The sequence below is a fragment of the Diabrotica undecimpunctata genome, chromosome 5, assembly GCF_040954645.1.
Source record: "Diabrotica undecimpunctata isolate CICGRU chromosome 5, icDiaUnde3, whole genome shotgun sequence".
Taxonomy (NCBI): domain Eukaryota; kingdom Metazoa; phylum Arthropoda; class Insecta; order Coleoptera; family Chrysomelidae; genus Diabrotica; species Diabrotica undecimpunctata.
In genome coordinates, this window is record NC_092807.1 from 52,344,983 (window position 1) to 52,364,725 (window position 19,743).

General features: G+C 34.3%; 2 protein-coding genes across 3 annotated transcripts in view; one reads left to right on the forward strand and one right to left on the reverse strand.

The window, feature by feature from the left end:
* The window catches only part of LOC140441317 (uncharacterized), a 438,896-nt gene extending 436,792 nt beyond the window's left edge, over nt 1-2,104 (reverse strand). The window contains exon 1 of the mRNA XM_072531963.1: nt 1,928-2,104. The gene's annotated coding sequence lies outside the window, so the exon portion shown is untranslated. The remainder of the gene's footprint in view (nt 1-1,927) is intronic.
* LOC140441318 (guanine nucleotide-binding protein subunit beta-5-like) overlaps nt 1-19,743 on the forward strand; it is a 56,296-nt gene that overhangs the window by 5,079 nt on the left and 31,474 nt on the right. For both annotated transcript variants that reach the window (XM_072531965.1, XM_072531964.1), the window contains 4 exons: nt 1,074-1,192; nt 6,607-6,733; nt 9,380-9,523; nt 16,632-16,772. In XM_072531965.1, coding sequence (XP_072388066.1) covers nt 1,074-1,192; nt 6,607-6,733; nt 9,380-9,523; nt 16,632-16,772 — 531 coding nt within the window. The remainder of the gene's footprint in view (nt 1-1,073; nt 1,193-6,606; nt 6,734-9,379; nt 9,524-16,631; nt 16,773-19,743) is intronic.

Consider the following 19,743-nt stretch of genomic DNA (forward strand, 5'->3'; position numbering starts at 1 on the left):
ATTAATCTCAGCGACGCAAAAAGATTGGGAATATTTTTCGGTGTTTTAACATATACGAGGTAAATCGAAATGCTACAAGCGGCCTGTCACACTATTAAAACTTTTATTCGTATTTGAACAGGTCCAAATATCTGATCTTAATGAAATAGATGCCGCTTCTTTAAAAGGTTTTTTCCTAGTCCTATTGTAATTTTTTTCCCTAACTTAACAGTGGAATACTTCCTTATACGTAAGTCCTGATCCGGCGGAATTCCGGGGTCCGGTCTGGTTAGCTGTTGATAATGCCAGATATTGACCTAGCTACCTATCTTCACCCATTGAGTTCGGTCAGACGATAAGTTCTGAATCCATTTAACATGAAAACCCAAAGATACTAGTTTTCCCAAGAGAGTTTTGTCATCAACACGAACTCAGCACATAGCAGATGATCTTTTCATGCAAAATCCATGCTGTAAATCTGAAATTCAACACTTACAAAGCCAAGAGAGACTGGGATTTTATTGATCCTGAAGTTTTTTCTGCAACTATGGCAGACATTATCAAAGATTATGCAGCCTCCTGTCACTGCCGCATCCCTGAAGTTTTTTCTGCAAATATGGCAGATATTATCCAAAGATGGTACAGCAGCGCACATAGTAACCTCCTGTCACTGCTGCATTACCATCAGGAGTGTACTATATTCACCACCATCCACTTTATACAACATTGGGCTTAGCACAAAGCATACTGTTAAGCACTAAAAAGATTATCGATTTTCGGCATTCAGCCCGATTTTTATTTATGTGCTACAATTAACATACCTATCATATTATTTAAAAATACATTTTATTTATTTATTGATTTACGAGCCTTGTCGGTAATTCAGTAAAAAACAATACATTATAACTTCAAATATCACACTTCCTAATACCTATCCATGACAAAATTACACTACAATACGAACAATATAAGTGACAACATTTACAAATAATCTTCAAAATGTATTATTGTTTACTAAATGCTATACATATCATATTTTTATTTTTAAAATATTTTTTTAATTATTTGTTTACATATTTTAATATTTTTACTAGGACGGTAAGATGATAATCTGGGATGCTTTCACAACTAACAAGGAGCATGCAGTGACAATGCCAACAACATGGGTGATGGCGTGTGCTTATGCTCCTTCTGGGAATTTGGTTGCTTGCGGGTATTTATTTATAATATTCTTTTATAATATAGGAAAAGAACTCAAGGTATTTCATAAATTTCGAATAAATATAGTACAATCTGGATGTAGAATATCAAATATATTTTTAAACCATATTCCATATTTTAACACAAAAATGAATTACGATTTTGTTTAGATGTTTTTTTGTAAGGGTTTATTTGGTTACCACTTTTACAATATCCTAACAAGGTTCTTCTTATATTAAACTTATCATTTCTTAATTTGAACATGTCACACAAAGTCTGCGACTGTACGGAGAAGTTCTCGTTTCCAACACGGTATGTGCCAATGTCTAATAGGGAACATCTTATGGATATATAAGACAGGTATGAATAAGCATCTGCGGATCAACTGGTCTGACTTTATCTCTACCCCAAATAGGCATCAATGTTCCCAATGACCCAAATCAGTGTCAATACAATCCTTTAGTGTAGTAAGGCAGCTTTGACACAACTTACTGTTATGAGAAATTTCGATGTCCTCTTGATACAAGAGCCTTGCATATACTAGAGGTAAATAAAAAAGCTTATATATAGCATATCTGCCAGTCTCGAGGACTTGTATGATAGTTATTGGAAGATATGTAAGCCAATTGGCTGCAGTACGATCGCAGTACGGCTGCAGTAGAAAAGACAGCTTCAAAAGAAAAAGTTAATGTGGCTTTCGTGATTATGTTAATACAAGAGAAGCTTTATTTGCGCTATACATACTTACCCAAACATTTTTGGACGTTATGCAAAACCTTATTGTTTGCTCTACAGTCGTCCCACGTCTACGTCCCCCGTCTACGGATGTCCCACGAAGTTAAAATACAAAGTGAGATTCAGAGGCGTAGTTCGTACAAAACAAGAATAAGGAGGAAATTCTCCAACCACAGCATTATCAACGCCCACGCTCCAACTAAAAAGAAAACAGAACAAGAAAATTAAGAATTTTATAAAGAGCTTGATTAGGCTTACAAAAATGACATAAAAATCATCATCGGCTATATGAATGCGAAAATTGGAAGAGAGCTTATTTACCGTTCCACAATTTAATCGTATAGCCTACATAAAGAGAGTAATGATAATGGAATAAGAACCGTAAACCTTGCAGCCGCTTCAAACATGATAGTCTTCATCATCATCATCCAATCTTCTGCGTCAAAAGTTGAACATAAGCCTCCCATAATTTCTTTCAGTTCTGTCGGTCTTGAGTTTTCTGCAGCCAATTCCCAGAGATTCTTTTGAAGTCATCGGTCTATCGTGTAGGTGGTCTATTTCTGCTTTTTCTATCTGCTCTCCACTGATCTCACATCTGGTCTCCACACTATAATTGTTTGGGTCTGCGCCCGTCATTCATTCGGCCACATGGCCCACCTAGTTCCACTTCAGCCATGCTATGAGATCTGTGACGCCAGTCGTTATTCTTATTTCTTCGTTTCTAACCCTGTTTCTGAGAGTTAATCCAATTAGCGAGCGTTCCATTCTTCTTTGGGCTACTCTGAGTTTGGTTGCTGTGACCTGGGTTAAGGAAAATGTTTCAACGCCGTCAGTCATGACTGGAAGCATAAAAATCTAATTTTGTTTCCAGTCTATTTGTTATTACTTCTGTGAATAACTTGTGGACGTAGTTTAACAGAGTTATGGGTCGCTAATTCTCGAGATCTGTTGGATCGCTCTTTTTGTGTAATAAAATGGCAAGTACACTGTTCCATCTTGTAGGTTTTTCACTTTGGTGCAGACATAAGTTGAACAATTTCTTTATATTCTCTAAAAGTCTGTCCCTATTTCTTTTCATTATCTTCAGTGCATTCCTTATTTCGTCTGTTGATATATCAGTCATCAATTCCGTTCCTTCGATCTTGAATTTTCTAACTTTTCTGTTAGTTGTTCATCATGGTTTTGTTGACTACTGTATAATTCTGTATAGAAATCTTCTACTACCTCTCTTCTCTGTTCGTGATTATATTTCCATCTTTATCCTTTAATTTCATTATTTTTTTTGCCATTTGTCAATTTTCTCCTTAGAACTTTTATACTCTTGTTATTTTCAATCATTTCAATTCATTCTTTTCCTCATCTCTCTAAGTTCATGATGTTCTTTGCTTCAATTACTTTGTATCGTTTTCCTCTCTTCCATTAATGCTTATGTTTGGAGACTTACTCTTTCGTTATGATTTCTTTTGGCAATGTATCTTCTGGCTTTCCTCTATAACTTGAGTCCTCTATAGCATTTGGGTCTGTTTTCTTATTGCTTTCGATAATACTGTAGATGTTTTCTTAGAATGCATTTATACTATTAGACATGCCGGTATAGACTTCTTTTTGATTATGCGATTAGATTATTTGATTATTATTCTTATATCTCTCTTTCCCAAGGTCTATTTCTATCGACGCTTTCACCATTCTGTAGTGGCTACCTTTTAAAAACTGCTTCAGCACTGTAACATCTTTGATGATTTGCCTCTTGTCAGTGATAATAAAATGGATCTCCTTCATAGTTTTCCATTCGGGCTCTGCCACGGCCCTCTCCAATTTTTTTTTTTCGAAGCTGTTCATTTGAAATAGATTTTTTCCAGCAGGAAACTAAGTAAAGTTTCACTGCGTTCGTTCCTGTTTCCCAAATTTTCCCAGTGATGTTTATATCTCATCCGCCTTTCTCCCTATTTTAGCGTTAAAGGCACCAAATATTATGGTAAAGTGTGCTTTTGTATTCTTTACGGCTAAAGTAATGTCGTTGTAGAATTATTCTATATCATAGTCCGCATGGCCACTTGTCCGGACATATACTTGTACGATTTTTAAACTATATCTTTCACTTAGTTTTAATGTTAAAGAAGCAACTCTAGCAGAGAAACTTTTTACCGATATAATGCTGTTTTCATGTTTTCTGTGTACGAAAAAGCCAACGCCTCCCGTTGTTTTAGTTTCACTACCGACCTGATAAAACAAGTGACCCGATTTCAGTTTTTGCAGGCTTTCCCTTCGTTGTTTTACCTCGCTAACGCCTTTAGCTTCTTTTAGTTTTAATGGTTTTCTAAGTTAGGTATATGTACTTGTCAGAATCTTATCCCTCCCAGAATCCGTGTGAAAGACTAGCAGTATAGTGCGAGATTCTGGATTCTTTTCCGACTCGCCTGGGGTAATACATTTTGAGACAATGACATTTTCATTCTATTTTAGAGGGTGTTTAGCGTGATTTTAAAACCTGTCGCGCTTACCAAGACGTGTTGGCCAGTTTAGGTCAAAGATGGAGGTGGGGATAGTTTGGGAAAAGACAGGATAGGGTGTAAGCACATGACTTAGAGGAGTGCTACCTGCTACCTTACAGCATAACAGTAACTAGCACATATTTAAAATATAGACATTTTAAAGAGAAAGAGAACTATTTCAAGATTGAGATATCTTGTTTTTACGAAAATTTGTTTTAACCACTTATTCACGGATGGTACAGAAATATTCCCTTACATCATATGCTCTGACCTAAAACCCTATGCAGATAATATAATAGAAAAAAATCGATCTGGTTTCCGGACAGAAAAGTCAACAATAGATCAAATATCAACACTAAGACAACTATTGACTCATACCATATCTGTGTTGATTTAAAATCGGCTTATGTGATAGCATAAACACTAAGATCCTTTACAAAGCAATGGAATACCAGATTATTTGGTAAACTTATAAAACTAACATTTAGAAGCAAAACTGAAGAGAGCAAAATACGGTCAAGTGGAAATCTGCCTCTTACCATCGTAATTAATAGTGGCGCTAGACTTGACAAAATCACAAAAGTCACAAGGTGCCATCTTATGACATAAAGTCACAAGAACTTCCGGAATTAACACCAAAAGCACAATATTAAATAAAAGCTTCCAACTCCTTGCACATGTAAATGACATATACATTATAAGGAGGACCCAATTTTCAGATAAAGAAGGATTCTCATAGCTACAGGAAGCTTGAAAAACTATAGGACTTGTAACAAACATCCCCAAAGCAAAATATATGACAATACCACCAACTCCTCAAAGGCAAATGCAGAAGGCGTTTTAACATGGGGCCCAGGGACTTAAACACTTACTGAAAAATTGGAAAAAGACTGTATGACTTGTGCATACTTCTAAAATATATGGCACCAGATGTATGTTCTCAAAAAACTTGATAGTGTGTAAAATTTATTATTAAAATCGGCTGAGTACTTTCGGCATGTAACATGCCGTCTTCAGAGCTTCGTCTTATAGGTTACAAACACCTCATGGAAGAGTGATTGTCGACACAAAACACAATAAAAAACATTAGATGTGGAAGCAGATCTACATGTACTGGGAGTGTGGACCTGGAGAAGACTGGCCTTGAATAGGGAACGTTGAAGGGGTATTTTAAGGGAAGCCAAGGCCCATTAACTGCTTTATAGCTATAAAGAACAGGAGTAGAGATCATCGCTAAATATAAAAAAAAAGTTTAGGCAGATTGGTGGAGACACCAATAATGAAATTTTAAGCATTCGTAGCAAACAGGTTGAAAGACTGAAAATGTATAAATTATCTAGGGGCACCAATAATTAAAAATAATTACTGAATTGTACAAATAAGTGCAAAATAGAGAAAGCACGAGGAAATTTCGCCATAACGAAAATCACAAAAATTTGATGTAGCAAAAAGTTGTCTCTGAATCTAAATACGCGTTTAATTAAATATTACGTGTTCAGTGTACTTTATTACGGTGTCTAGTAAACTTTTCAAATGTTGCCGCCTCTTGAAATCTGCCGCCCGGGCATGTGCCCCTCTTCTCCGCCCTTGTTCTGGTCCTTCATAGACGCGATATGAAAAATTAACTGCTTTGAAATGTGGGTTTACAGGAATATCAATGGTTGACAAAGTTACCATTAATGGTTTGTTGGGAAGAATAAGGAAAGAAAATAGAACGGAAAGTAGAAATAGGGATAAAAAGAAAACTAATATAACGGGTTAATAATGTGTGGTGAAAGATCCACGATATCCTACTACTTATCATTCAGAAAAAAATAGTGGCAAAAAAGTGTCAGAACAAGTCGAATATCCTGGCTCGGAAATCTGTGGGAGTGGTTTGGATGCAGTTCAGCTAAACACTTTAGGGCAGCTGTTTTAAAATTTAAAAACGCCATGATGATAGTCAACCTTCATAGCGAGGATTTTCTTCTACTTCAACCTGAAAGCAGAAGAAAAGCTCTCAAACTACAGTTAGGAAATGCTTAGATTTGCGAATTTGCTGTATATATTTTTTGGAATTTAATTTTTACTCAGCATAACATTCTATTACTTTAAAATATATAAATATATGCATCAGTAACTTTGAGTTTATTTTCTATGTTATAAAATGATTTTTGTTACAATATATAAATATTTTTTTTATTATGTTTACTTTTAATAGGGGACTAGACAATAAAGTAACTGTGTATCCGTTAAGTCTCGAAGAAGATGTTTCTCTTAGAAAGAAGACCGTAGGAACCCATACTAGCTACATGAGCTGTTGTATTTTTCCAAACTCGGATCAACAGGTATTTTTTTATTTATTGTAATAAAATTAAAAACAATATCAATCAATCAGTATTATTTATTATGTAGAGTTACAATTTTTACTTATTATACTAAAATACTAATTTTATTGCTTATACTATACTGAATTGCTTTATAATTCCCAACTTGATAGTCATGGGTGGCAAAATAATTTTTTCTTTTGCAACTAAAGGTTCGTTGATTACATTTTGTTTTAAAAAAAAGGCATAAAAAATCATTTTTCAATCGACACAAATTACCCACTGATGATCTTCATACTTATTTTTTGGAAACATAGCTTTCTTATCACGGGCTATGGACGGAGCAGTATACGGCGGTGGATCACACAGAGATGTGAAAAAATAAAATCGACTGTAACGGCTGTAGCGACAGTAAAAACTGTATCGACTGTAACGAAATCGAGCGACAATACACTACGTGGCGTTGGACGCAGTCCCATGCGTATTCATTAATAAAATAAAATAAATTAAAATAAAATAACATAAAATAAAAATTGATTATCGAATCAATTATCGAATCAAATGGAATCGAGTCGATTATCGAATGGAATCGATTATTAAGTCAAATCGATTATCGAATCGAATCAAAGTGAATCAATTATCGAATCTAACCGAATCAAATATCGAATCGATTATCGAATCAAATCGAAACGAATCAAATATCGAATCGAATTGATTTTTGAATCGATTATCGAATCGAATTGAATCAATTATCGGATCGAATAGAAATAAAACAGAATATAATAGAATAAAATAAAATAAATTAAAACCATTGCTCTATGCTTAGTCGATAAAAAAACTATGCTTCCCCTCCTCGCTCACTCCCAGAGTGTCACATCCCGTTTTTTTTTTTTTTTTTTTTTTTTTTTTTTTTTTTTTTTTTTTTTTTTTTTTTTTTTTTTTTTTTCGATACTAGTGATATTGTTTGATATTCCTACTAATACAATGATCAATGGTATTAACCCAATTTATTCCTGTTGTGTAAAAAGACACATTTCAAACTACGTTTGACTTATCGATAAAAAGTCACCATTGGTCTAGTGGTATTTCGATAAACTCATTTTTTTCAACAGTCGTCTTATGTCGTTACAGAAAACCAGGTTATTTTCTTGAGAGAAAAAGGCAGCAAATCTCTATCTCTTTTTCTATAAAATGTAATAATAGTACCTGAATATGGTAGATTCTTTTCTTTTAATCTAGAGGCAAGCAATTCAGAAGCCTCCTTGAATAGGTTCAGGTCTCTAAAAAGGTCATTCTGCATCTACCTGACAAGACAATCTGACGCGTATTTGAAGACGACGAAAGAATGAAGAGAATAGAACCAGTATGTAGAAATGAACCTGCAATAATTACCAAAGGGGAAATTTAAAAGCACTAAAATGTATAAAAAATAATAAAGCCATGGGACCGGATGAAATACCTACAGAAATTTTAAGACTACTAACAGAGAATCACATTGATATACTAGTAGAATTATTCAATGAAATTTACTATACCGGAGAAATTGCGAAAGAATGGCTAATATCTGAGTTCATAACAATACCCAAAAAACCAAACGCAATGAAATGTGAAGAATATAGAACGATCAGCTTAATGAACCATGTTACAAAAGTCTTCTTGTGAGCGTTACATGAACGTGTCTACAAAAAATTAGACGATAGAATAACAGGAAAATGACTTTGGCACTAGAGAGGCTTTATTTACTATACAAAAACTCATAAAAAGTGTCGAGATGTCAACTGTGACGTATTCATATGTCCAGTAAGCAGTAAGAATAAGATTACAGACGAAAAAATCTACGTTAAAGGAAAAGCTTTAGAGAAAGTACCCAGATAAATATCGCCGAAAAATTTTAGCTTCCAATTTTATAGCTAAATTAAGTTCCAAAAACATGACTTAATCCAAAAAATAAATATACTGTTTACATCGGATCTTACCCATAGTTATTGGAAGTCGAAAAAATGTTTAACTATTCCTGAAGAAATACACTTTTCAGATATATATCCATTAAAGATCCAAATATGTATTTACAATATCCATCCAGTTAACTGTGTTTTACTCAAGACTATTCAAAACTTTACCCAAGGATTAGAAAATACATATTTAAGGAAGATTCAGAAAAGTATCTTCCCAAATGTCGATATATATTCACGGATGCATCAAAGAGCAACAAAAAAGTAGGTTACACTATATTTGATCTACATAATAACCTTAAAAGATCTTTTGGATTAGATGAGAAACTAATATATACTTCAGAATTAATCACCATGTTACAAACTCTCCTATAAATAAGGAAAAAATATGAAAATAAAAAAGATCCACCAAGTCAATAGTAATTAGGTATATTTTAACCAACATAATTACTAAACTTCATGAATTACAAACTCAAAAAAATCAATAATACGGAATACACCCATTGATTTATCAGCAAGATTTTAAACAATCTATATTGCTCATTAATGCTTATTTTTGCTCAGTACTTTTAATCTAGATTCGCTTTAATTCGAAGGTCATTCTAGTTTATTTTCTTAGAAGATATCCAGTTGAATCAGTACACATTTTTATTTTTGAATTTTTAATGATAATATTCTTAATTTGTTACATTTACTAATTGTTTTAAAATCGTAGATATTAACTGGGAGCGGAGACTCAACTTGTGCCCTTTGGGATGTTGAATCTGGACAGTTGCTACAGAGTTTTCATGGACATTCTTCCGATGTCATGGCCATCGATTTGGCTCCATCAGAAACTGGAAATACTTTTGTTTCGGGGGTAAGTTTAGGTATCAGCAGCAATAGTAAATTAATAATAATAAGTATAAGAATCTCACTTGTGCATTCGTAGAAAATATTTATCGCACAGTCGTATAACACACAGAGAATAACGTACATGACGTTTATTGCATTTATGTAAACAAAGTAGAGTACAAACTAGAGTAGTCAGAAATCAAATTGACTTTGTCCTTGTTAGACAAAGATTCCGCAACTCTATACTCTCAGCTAAAACCTACCCAGGAGCAGATATAGGCTCGGATCACAATCCTGTAGTAGTCACATTAAGAATAAAACTAAAGATCATTCAAAAACACATACAGAAACAAATTGACGTGAGAAGACTGAGTGAACAACATATAAAAGAGAAAACAATAGTGAACATCAAAGAAAATTTACAAAATATAGAGAAACTGAATAGAAATACTGATAACAGACCAAAAATGGGAGAATATTAAACATACCGTAATGCTGACAGGGAGAGAAAATTTAACACCGAAAGAAAGGAAACATAAAGAATGGATGAATGAGGAAATACTACAGTTGATGTGTGAAAGAAGGGTACACAAAACAAATAATCCGATAAGATACAAAGAAACAGATAGGGGAGAGGGGGGTTAGTGTGGACATGGGGTTAGTGTGGACATAGTTAATTATTTAAAAACTCGCATTTAAATCTGCCGCCCAGTCTGTTCAGGAAGTGACTATTAAAGCCACCGAACACCACGTAAAAGTTGGTTGAAATATTTTCTATAATATGGCCGCCAGTGACAGAAAGTGATTTTGTGTGTTGTATCCATTTATTTCACACGGTAAGTAAAATTATACTAAAATTGAAGTTATTGAACTAATTGTATACCTAAGTTAGTGTATGGCTTCTGGAATATTTAATTACTAAATTTGATATGGAATGAGATAAAATTATCATTTTTCGAAACGTCATTCCATTGTTACTGTCAAACATGGCGTTCGGGGTTAGTGTGGACAAATCATCAGCTGTCCACACTAACCCCACAAATGATTATATTTCCAAAAATCATGTGATAAAAATCGCTTTTTTGTTTCAGATGAGGACTTATAGTAGAAAAACGGCGAGAGCTGATATTGATGAAAAAGTTGTAGAGCGTGCAATAAAGGATATCCTAAGAAAAAAAGGAAGCTTGAGAAATATTGCAGAGAAATATGAATTGAAAAAAAGTATGCTTCACAAAAGAGTCATTTTGGCTAAGAGGAACCTTCAAGATGCTAATATACCCTCTGGTGATGATTCAGGTAACGAAGATGAGTTAGAAATTGTTAGCTTGAATGTTTCTGGCGTCAATAAATTTCGAGGTCGCCAAATATTTTCTGATGAACAAGAACAACACATTGTCAATTATCTTAAGAAGGCGTCTCGATTACATTATGGCTTGACTTACAAGCAGGCTTGTACCCTAGCTTTTGAGTATGGTAGTGCTCTACAAATAGAAATTCCTTCGAATTGGACTAAAAATAAGATAGCAGGAAAGGACTGGATATATTCATTTATGAAACGACATGGAGATTTATCTCTTAGAAAACCTGAAAATACAAGCATAGCACGAGATGCAGCCTTTAACAAATCCAACGTGGATTTATTTTTTGATAATTACATTGGAGTTTTAGATAAATTTAAAGGAAGGCCAGAAAGGATAATAAATTTAGATGAGACAGGTATACCCACGGTCTTACCACCACCCAAACGTATAGCTGAAAAGGGAAAAAAACAAATAGGAGCTGTGGCCTCTTAAGAACGCGGTGAAAATGTTACAATGTGCGGAATTATAACAGCCACTGGACAAGCAATACCTCCAGTTTTCATATTCCCCAGGAAGAATATGAAAGACCGGTTCTTAGATGGTGCACCAATAGGGAGCATTGGTCTGGCTCATCAGTCTGGCTATATGACTGCGGAATTATTTTTAGAAGTACTAAAGCACATAAAAATGCTCTTAAGTGCTTCTAAAGAAAACCCTCTACTGATATTAATGGATAATCATTCAAGTCATATAAGTTTGGAAGCTATAAACTTAGCTAGAGAATCTGGAATTACTCTTTTATCGTTTCCGCCACATTGTAGCCACAAACTACAGCCGCTAGATGTTGCAGTATATGGTTCTTATAAAGCTGCATTACGGGTTGCAATGGGAGACTGGCTTCAAAATCATCCAGGCAGACCTATACAAATATATGATGTTGCTCAACTGTGTGGTATTGCTTTTCCTGTGGCATTTACAATGAAGAATATAACATCTGGATTCAGATCTGCTGGTTTATGGCCAATAAATCGTCTTGTATTCACCGATGAGGATTATGAAGCTGCCGAAACAACAGATAGGAATCAAGAACCACCAACAGCAATGAACCCAAGAAATCCTGAAGATCCTGAGCGAATATTAGAAGTTGCTTTAATCTTCACAAGACTGCTACCTGTAGCTCCCATTACGCTTTCACCATCAGTAGCAACTACATCAACAGCTGTAATTACTCCTGAGAGCTGCCGCCCTTTTCTAAAAGCAGATCGCTCATCAAACTCCAAAGCAAGAAAAAATAAAAAGTCGACTATTTACACGAGCACACCAGTGAAAGATCAGTTGGAACCTGAAAAAGAGGCTAAAGATTTGAAGGAAAGACGTGCGCAAGAAAGAGCTGAAATGCGAGAAAAGAATAGAGTGAAGAAATCTCTTTCCTATGAACCAAAAAGGAGTAGGAAAGAATCTTCCTCTTCCAATTCTTCTACAGAAGTAATACTTGAATCAGAGGATGAAGGCTGGATGGAAGATGATGGTCAGGACAACGATATTTTTATGGACAAACAAATGGAGAAAAATGATTTCGTACTTGTAAAATTTATGGGTAAAAAATCGGTAACACACTATGTTGGCCAAATCGTAGATATTCGAGATGTGGAGGTACAAATTAATTTTTTAAGGAAAAAAGTGAATAATTTCGTATTTCCCGAAGTTGAAGATGTCTCAGTTGTCGACAAGAACGATATTGTCGGAATTTTGGAGCACCCAGTAGACACTGGCACGAAAAGGCAAGGAAGATTATTTTCATTTAATATTAATTTCAGTTCTTATAATGTATCGTAGTTTCTTTTTGTTAACATAAAGTTTTCAGTATTCCTGTATATGTTTTACTATGCGTCCACTATAACCCCATACTCTGTCCACTTTAACCCCACCACGGGGTCATTGTGGACAAATTATTGATTCCGATTTGAATCAAAATATTTGTTCTATTAAGAAAGATACAAATAAAATATTCACATCGAAAGTTGAGTTGATGTTTACAGTAAATATGTGAGGTAAGTTCAGCAATAAGAATCTTATACATATTTTTTAATTTGCTAATAAGTAAAAATGGTCCACAGTAACCCCCTTCTCCCCTAAACTGATAAAAAAGAAAATAAGAGAAGCTAGAGAAAGATGGCTAAGTGAGCAATGCCACGAGTTGGAATAACTGTAGCGAAAATATGACTTTTTTAATGTACACAAAAAGATTAAAGAAATGACAGGAAGGAGAAGAACAACACAGACAGGACAGATCAAAGATACAGATGGTTTACTCATAACAGATTTACAACAAAAAATGAATCGATGGACAGAATACATATCACAACTTTTTGATGACAAAGATAGACAAGAAATCTCAAACGAATATACAGATGATACAGGGCCTGATATAATCAGAGAAGAAATAGGTTATGCAATCAAACAAGCGAAAAGTGGTAAGGCCCCCGGTCCTGATGAAATTCCCGTAGAACTGCTCAAACTTATGGACGATGAATCTATTAAAATACTCCTAGATCTATTTAACACAATATATAGAACTGGAATAATACCTAGGGAATGGCTCCGTTCGACCTTTATACTACTGCCAAAAAAGGCAAATACAAGGGAATGCAGCGAATATCGTACGATAGCTTTGATGAGTCATGCTCTAAAACTGTTCCTGAAAATAATCCATAATAGGATCTATAGGAAATTAGACGTAGACATCAGTAACACTCAGATGGGATTCAGAAAAGGGCTGGGTACAAGGGAGGCTCTGTTTGCAATGAACGTTCTCTCACAGAGATGCTTAGACATGAACCAAGAAATTTACACGTGCTTTATTGATTTCGAAAAGGCCTTTGACAAAGTAACAACATGAACCACTAAGACAAATTCTAATAAAGAAAAATATAGACAGCCGAAATATTCGAATTATATGCAACCTATATTGGAATCAAACAGCAAATGTGAAGGTTGAGGGTAGGCTAACAGAAGAAATTCAAATCCGTCGAGGAGTCCGGCAGGGATGCATCTTGTCGCCACTTTTATTTAATCTGTATAGTGAAGCTATTTGTGAACAAGCACTCGAGGAAGAATATCTTGGTCTGATAATAAATGGTGAGACGATCAACAATATAAGGTATGCTGACGATACGGTTCTCCTAACGGGAACGCTAGTAGAACTACAACATCTCGTTCAAAGTCTCAATATATACTGTAACAGTTACGGCTTGAAAATTAATTTGAAAAAAACTAAATTTATGATAATCACGAAATCAAAGAACATCAGAGCTAATCTTGTAATAGACAATACAACGATTGAGCGTGTGTCCTGTTATAAATATCTAGGTTCTTGGATCACAGACGATACTGATCAAACAAAAGAGATTAGATGTAGAATAGAAATCGCTAGATCAGTCTTTAATAGAATGCGCAAACTCTTTTGCAATCGTGATATCAATATAAAGTTACGAATACGAATGCTGCGGTGTTATGTCTTTTCTACCCTGTTGTATGGAGTAGAGGCTTGGACACTAAAACAGTTGACCACAAAAAACATCGAAGCTTTCGAGATGTGGTGCTATAGGCGCATTCTCAGAATATCATGGATGGACCGCGTCACTAACACGCAAGTACTCCAAACTTTAGACAAAAGATGCGAAATTCTAAATGAGATAAAAACTAGAAAGATGGAATACTTGGGGCACATTGTGAGAGGTGAAAAGTACGAACTTTTAAGAAATATCATGCAGGGCAAAATTAAGGGCAAAAGAAGTGTGGGAAGAAGAAAAATATCGTGGCTTCGTAATCTACGTGAATGGTTCGGGTGTAGTTCGATTGAACTTTTTAGGCGCGCTGCTAACAAAGTCGCAGTGGCCATGATGATTTCCAATCTCCGCTAGGAGTGGCACGAGAAGAAGAAGAAACAAAGTACCAAAAATTCTCCCACACCTGTTGACGCTTTTATTCATGGAAATCTTAGTATAGAGCATCATCAATAAATATGAAAGTTATTACTTCAAAATTCATCCATATATGGCATATATTAAATGTCAAAATATAATTTTAGTAAGTCTGTCATCTATTATTTACGTTTAAAATTTTCAATCTAAATATATAGCAATCGCTATGCTGAAAAATGACAAATTTTTACACATTTGTTTCGTACTCGCATCGTTGATTCACCATACGTTCCCGTTACCTTAAATCACATATAGTGCCGATTGATACCCAACTGTCTTGGCTGACGAGAAAGCAGTAAACTTTAGTTAAAATAAGTTTATTGGTCTTACAAAATTTCATGAACCTGACTCACTTATTTGGTGACGTCAATCTACGAATAAAACTATGAAATTCGACATTTCTTAAAACATTTATTTGTCATCCACTAGGAAAATAAAATTCCTCTAGTTGGCTGTATACCATAAATCACAAAGTTTTATTTAAAAATCCTTTATAAAAGTTAAAGGTAAAAATCAATAATATTTGTGTTTAACAATAAATAAAAATTACCAAAAATAACAAATTATTTGGTTTATTTAATAATTTATTTAAGAGTTTTAACAGATATAGTTAACAGTTCCTTCCCCCTAAATCGCTCACGCGAGTTTCAAAGCCGGACATTTTGAGAACCACATTTTGAACATTTTGTGGACGATTCCGTTGAAACGAATTTCTTTCAAATTTGTCACATTAAAACTTTAAAGTATGTTCTTTCAAATGTCGCTAAAATCTTAATTGTTATAAACAAAGCTGTAGTCAATTTAAAAATAAAGGGACTAATTTCGTCTTAAATTTTCCTAAGAAAACCTTATCTTTTTTAAAATTAAAAAAAATGCAAGCTTTCCAAATATGAAAAAATTTAGTGTAGGCAAAAGTTAAAAAGTTATCCTAATTGTTTATAAGCAAAAAATCGACATTTTTTTTTTCAAAATAATTTTTCAATATTTAATTAATATATTTTTTATTAGTATTGATCGAATAAATCTCATTCTTTCATAAGCTATTTGTAGAATCACTGTAAATGATCATTTTTTGACTTATTGTTGCAAAAAAATTTAATTAGGGATAAAGAAATTAAATAACTTTTAAACTATTTAATCGATCACTTTTATTTTTAAAAAAGTTCTGAACATTTATCAAAAACCTAAATTTCCGACTTATTTTGTAACTTTCTAAGCAACAAATAAGGATAAAAACATTTAAGAAACTAAATTGTGAAGGGTTTTATATGACTTATAAGTATAGTACTCTTAAATTTATTTCAAATGCTGCACTTTTTGCTGATAGACGAAAACAGTGAAAATTTGACTGCAGGAGACATATAGGTTCTTGTTACAGAGGTGTTACAGACTTGTCTGTCGTTTGCCTGGCCGGTTGAGTGTCACGAAAAAAATCTTATTTCCCGGCCTAAAGTGACTAAACCAGGTGAACTAAATGCATTGTACATTAGAGACCTAAGTTACATAATAGAGGTGTGGATCGATCTCCAAAAAGATAGCTGGATGATGTGAAAGGAAAGGCTGGAAGACAATGTTACCAGGCAGCAAGAGACAAATTAAAATAGAAACAATAAGTGTAGGCTTATGTCCAGGACTGGGTAGTTCAGGGCTGTTGAAAGAAGAAGAATATAAGTGATAATAATTTGTGCTATAATATTGTATTGTACCATATAATATCACAAATATGAAGTAGTGTCATAATATTTTCGGTTAAAAAGACATTTATATGTGGCTATGTGAAATATGTAGTTTGGTTAGATTATAAAATATTTCTTATTTCATTGTTACTAGAAATTCTTACTTTTTGTAGAGTTGCGATAAAATGGTGTTGATTTGGGATATGCGAACGGGGCAGTGCGTTCAATCCTTCGAGGGACATGAATCTGACGTTAACAGTGTCAAGTTTCATCCCAGTGGTGATGCAGTGGGCACCGGTAGTGACGATGCAACAGTAAGTAATTATTTAAAGTTTGAAGTTTGATATTGATCTTACACTGAAAAGCTATGAATTTATGACATCCTAACTTTAAATATTTTGTGGGGAAAACATAATAAGAGATAATTCTCAAATAAATCATTCACTATTAACCTTAGTTCATTAGTATATTTCTTATTTTTCTTTATGAATGAAATTATTGGATGCCTGTTTAATGGATATAAATGATGTACACATTTTTTTAAATGACGATTTTTCCATTTCTAAGTATATATTTTCATCCAATGTTTGATTCCCTTAATCATCACTGAGTACTATCGGTATGGTTATTTATATAATTTATAGACTTCCTATCTATATAATCTATTGGCTCTGTATGTGGGAGTACATGGGGAGGGGATTGGAGAAACTGTAACAGCGTAGGTAATAGCACAGAATAATAAACAGTCAGAATGCCCACTCTGCTTGAAAAAAATAAGTACGCCCATCTCGTTAAAATAAGTTAAAGTAAGAAGCCTAAGAGGGGCGGATGGAGACGGATCATTTTCTGGTATAACGAAGGTAAAAACAAAAATAGCGTTCCAAAAAACTCACAGGAATACGCCAACAACAGTATGGAATATCGAAGTTCTATAGGATAAGGAGACAGAGGAGAAATTTCAAAACGCTGTACAAATAACGCTAACACAGACACAGGAACTACATAGACTCTGTGCGGGAAAATATAAAATTAACTTTGACAAGCGTATGAGATGAAATACTTGCATTTAAAAAAAGAAAACCAAAAAAATGGTTCGATGACGATTGTCTCAAAAGTCGTCGACGAACTCTAATTTGTGAAAAATTAAAAAGATGATATCTCTCTCTATAAGCAAGGATAAAAATCTATGCTTATAGAAAAAGAAAAAATAATTTGTTGAATGGGGCGATATTTAAAAGAAATTCGAAAATTAAAAGTTTAACAAGATAAACGTTTGTCTACGTAAACGTAAGATAAATGTTTATCTTCTGGATTACAATTTCCAACTAGTAAAGGTTGTCGTTTGATAATAACTCATATTCAAGGAGATACAGGACTAGTTGATTAAGGTTTGTTAGAATTTGTTTCAAACTCTACGAGTTTGAAACAAATTCTAACACGAACTTTCGAAGTACGACTTTCAAAGACTACCAAGATGAAAAAGGACTTACCGATACTGGTATTTTCTTTTAATAACTTCCTCTTTCAATATGGGTAACCAGATCCTACTACATTCTGCCGAGGAATTCGCGACACAATTGGTCTCATTTAGTATAATTAGAGCCGCTTCTTTGATTTTTGTCTTTTTACCATCCGTTTCTTTTAGGACTATATTTGAATCATTCCATTGAACCCTATGTTCATTATCCCATGCGTGTTTACATATTTGAGATCTATCAAATTCTCTATTTTTAATACAGGATTGATGTTCACTTATTCTAACATTTAATGGCCTTGATGTTTCACCTAAATAAAACATCACATTCACAAGGTATTTTATAAACGCAGTTCCTTGTCCTTTCTTGTTCATTGTTAGATCTATTTTGTCCAAAACCAAACCTAAAGTCGGTCAAGTCTCGTGCCTAACTAGTAAAACAACATTTTTTGCAAAAATTATTATTTATTCTTTAAAATTATCCTTTTCGGCGATACACTCATTTCAACGCTTTTTTAATTTTTTGATGCCTCCCTTATAAAACGATTTATCTTTGACTTCAAAATAGGCTTCAGTTTCGGCGATTATGTCCTCATATGAGCGATGAGGCTTATTCTTACCACGTTCTTAAGCGTTCTTTTACCACGGCCTATTTTTTTAGATCAGAAAAAAGGTGGTAATCGCTGCGAGCCAGATCTGAACTACACGGTGGGTGCGGAAGCAATTCAAAGCCCAATTCGTGTATTCTTGCCATCGTTTTCATCGACTTATGACGTTGTGACACAGTGCATTGTCTTTTTTCTTGAACAAATGGGGCCTTTTTCTTGCAATTTCTGCCTTAAAATGCTCGAATAAACCGATATAGTAGTCGATGTTGATTGCTTCTCCATGTTGCAAATAGCCAATGAAAATAATTCCTTGCGGGTCCCAAAATACAGGGGCCATAACCTTTCCGGCGGTTTGTTGCGTCTTTGGTCGCTTTGGGCGGCATTCTCCGGGTGCTGTTCACTCAGATGACTGTCGATTTGATTTTGGAAGGAAGTGATGGATCCATGTTTCATCCATTCCGACATACTGATGCAAAAACTGCTTCGATTAAACGTCCAAACAGCGCCGAAATTCATTAATTCGTTGTTGTTTTGCTCTGGTGTGAGATAACGCGGTACCCATTTGGAAAACTGTTTCTCATACCGAAATGTTTATGTATAATAGTCAAAATGCTACCCTTTGATAACCTTATGAGTGTCAGCTATCTCTTGCAACTCCACGTTTGCAACTTGCAACTCCAGCATCTTTTCGATGTTGTCGGGAACAACTGCATCATTGGTGTCGGTACGACCGCGTTTGAATTCAGCAAACCGTCGTTTAATAGTTGTAATCGACGAAGCAGAGTTCTGGTAACACTTTTTGAGCCATTTCTCAGTTTGGCTGGTACTTTTTCCCATCAAATAACAGTGATAAATCAACACACGAAATTGCTTTGAATCCATTGTTTATAAAAATCACAAAAGTAGCGGCACTTCAAACACTACAACTTGGTAAATAATAATCTTCTTCTTCTTTAGTGTATTGAACTCCACGTAAATAATAATCCGAATGACACGAACATTTTGACAGTATGCTTTTGGGGGTTAGGAGTACCGAAATGTTAAATGAAAAATTCATTAGAATCGACATCTAATGGTTGTGCCAGGGACTAAATATGACAATGTTCGGAAGTATGAGTTAGGTCAAAAAGTTTTATATATTAGTTTAAGAGCATAGGCGCAAAGTTTCGGGCCAATGCTTTTTAAATGCATTCATTTTTTTTT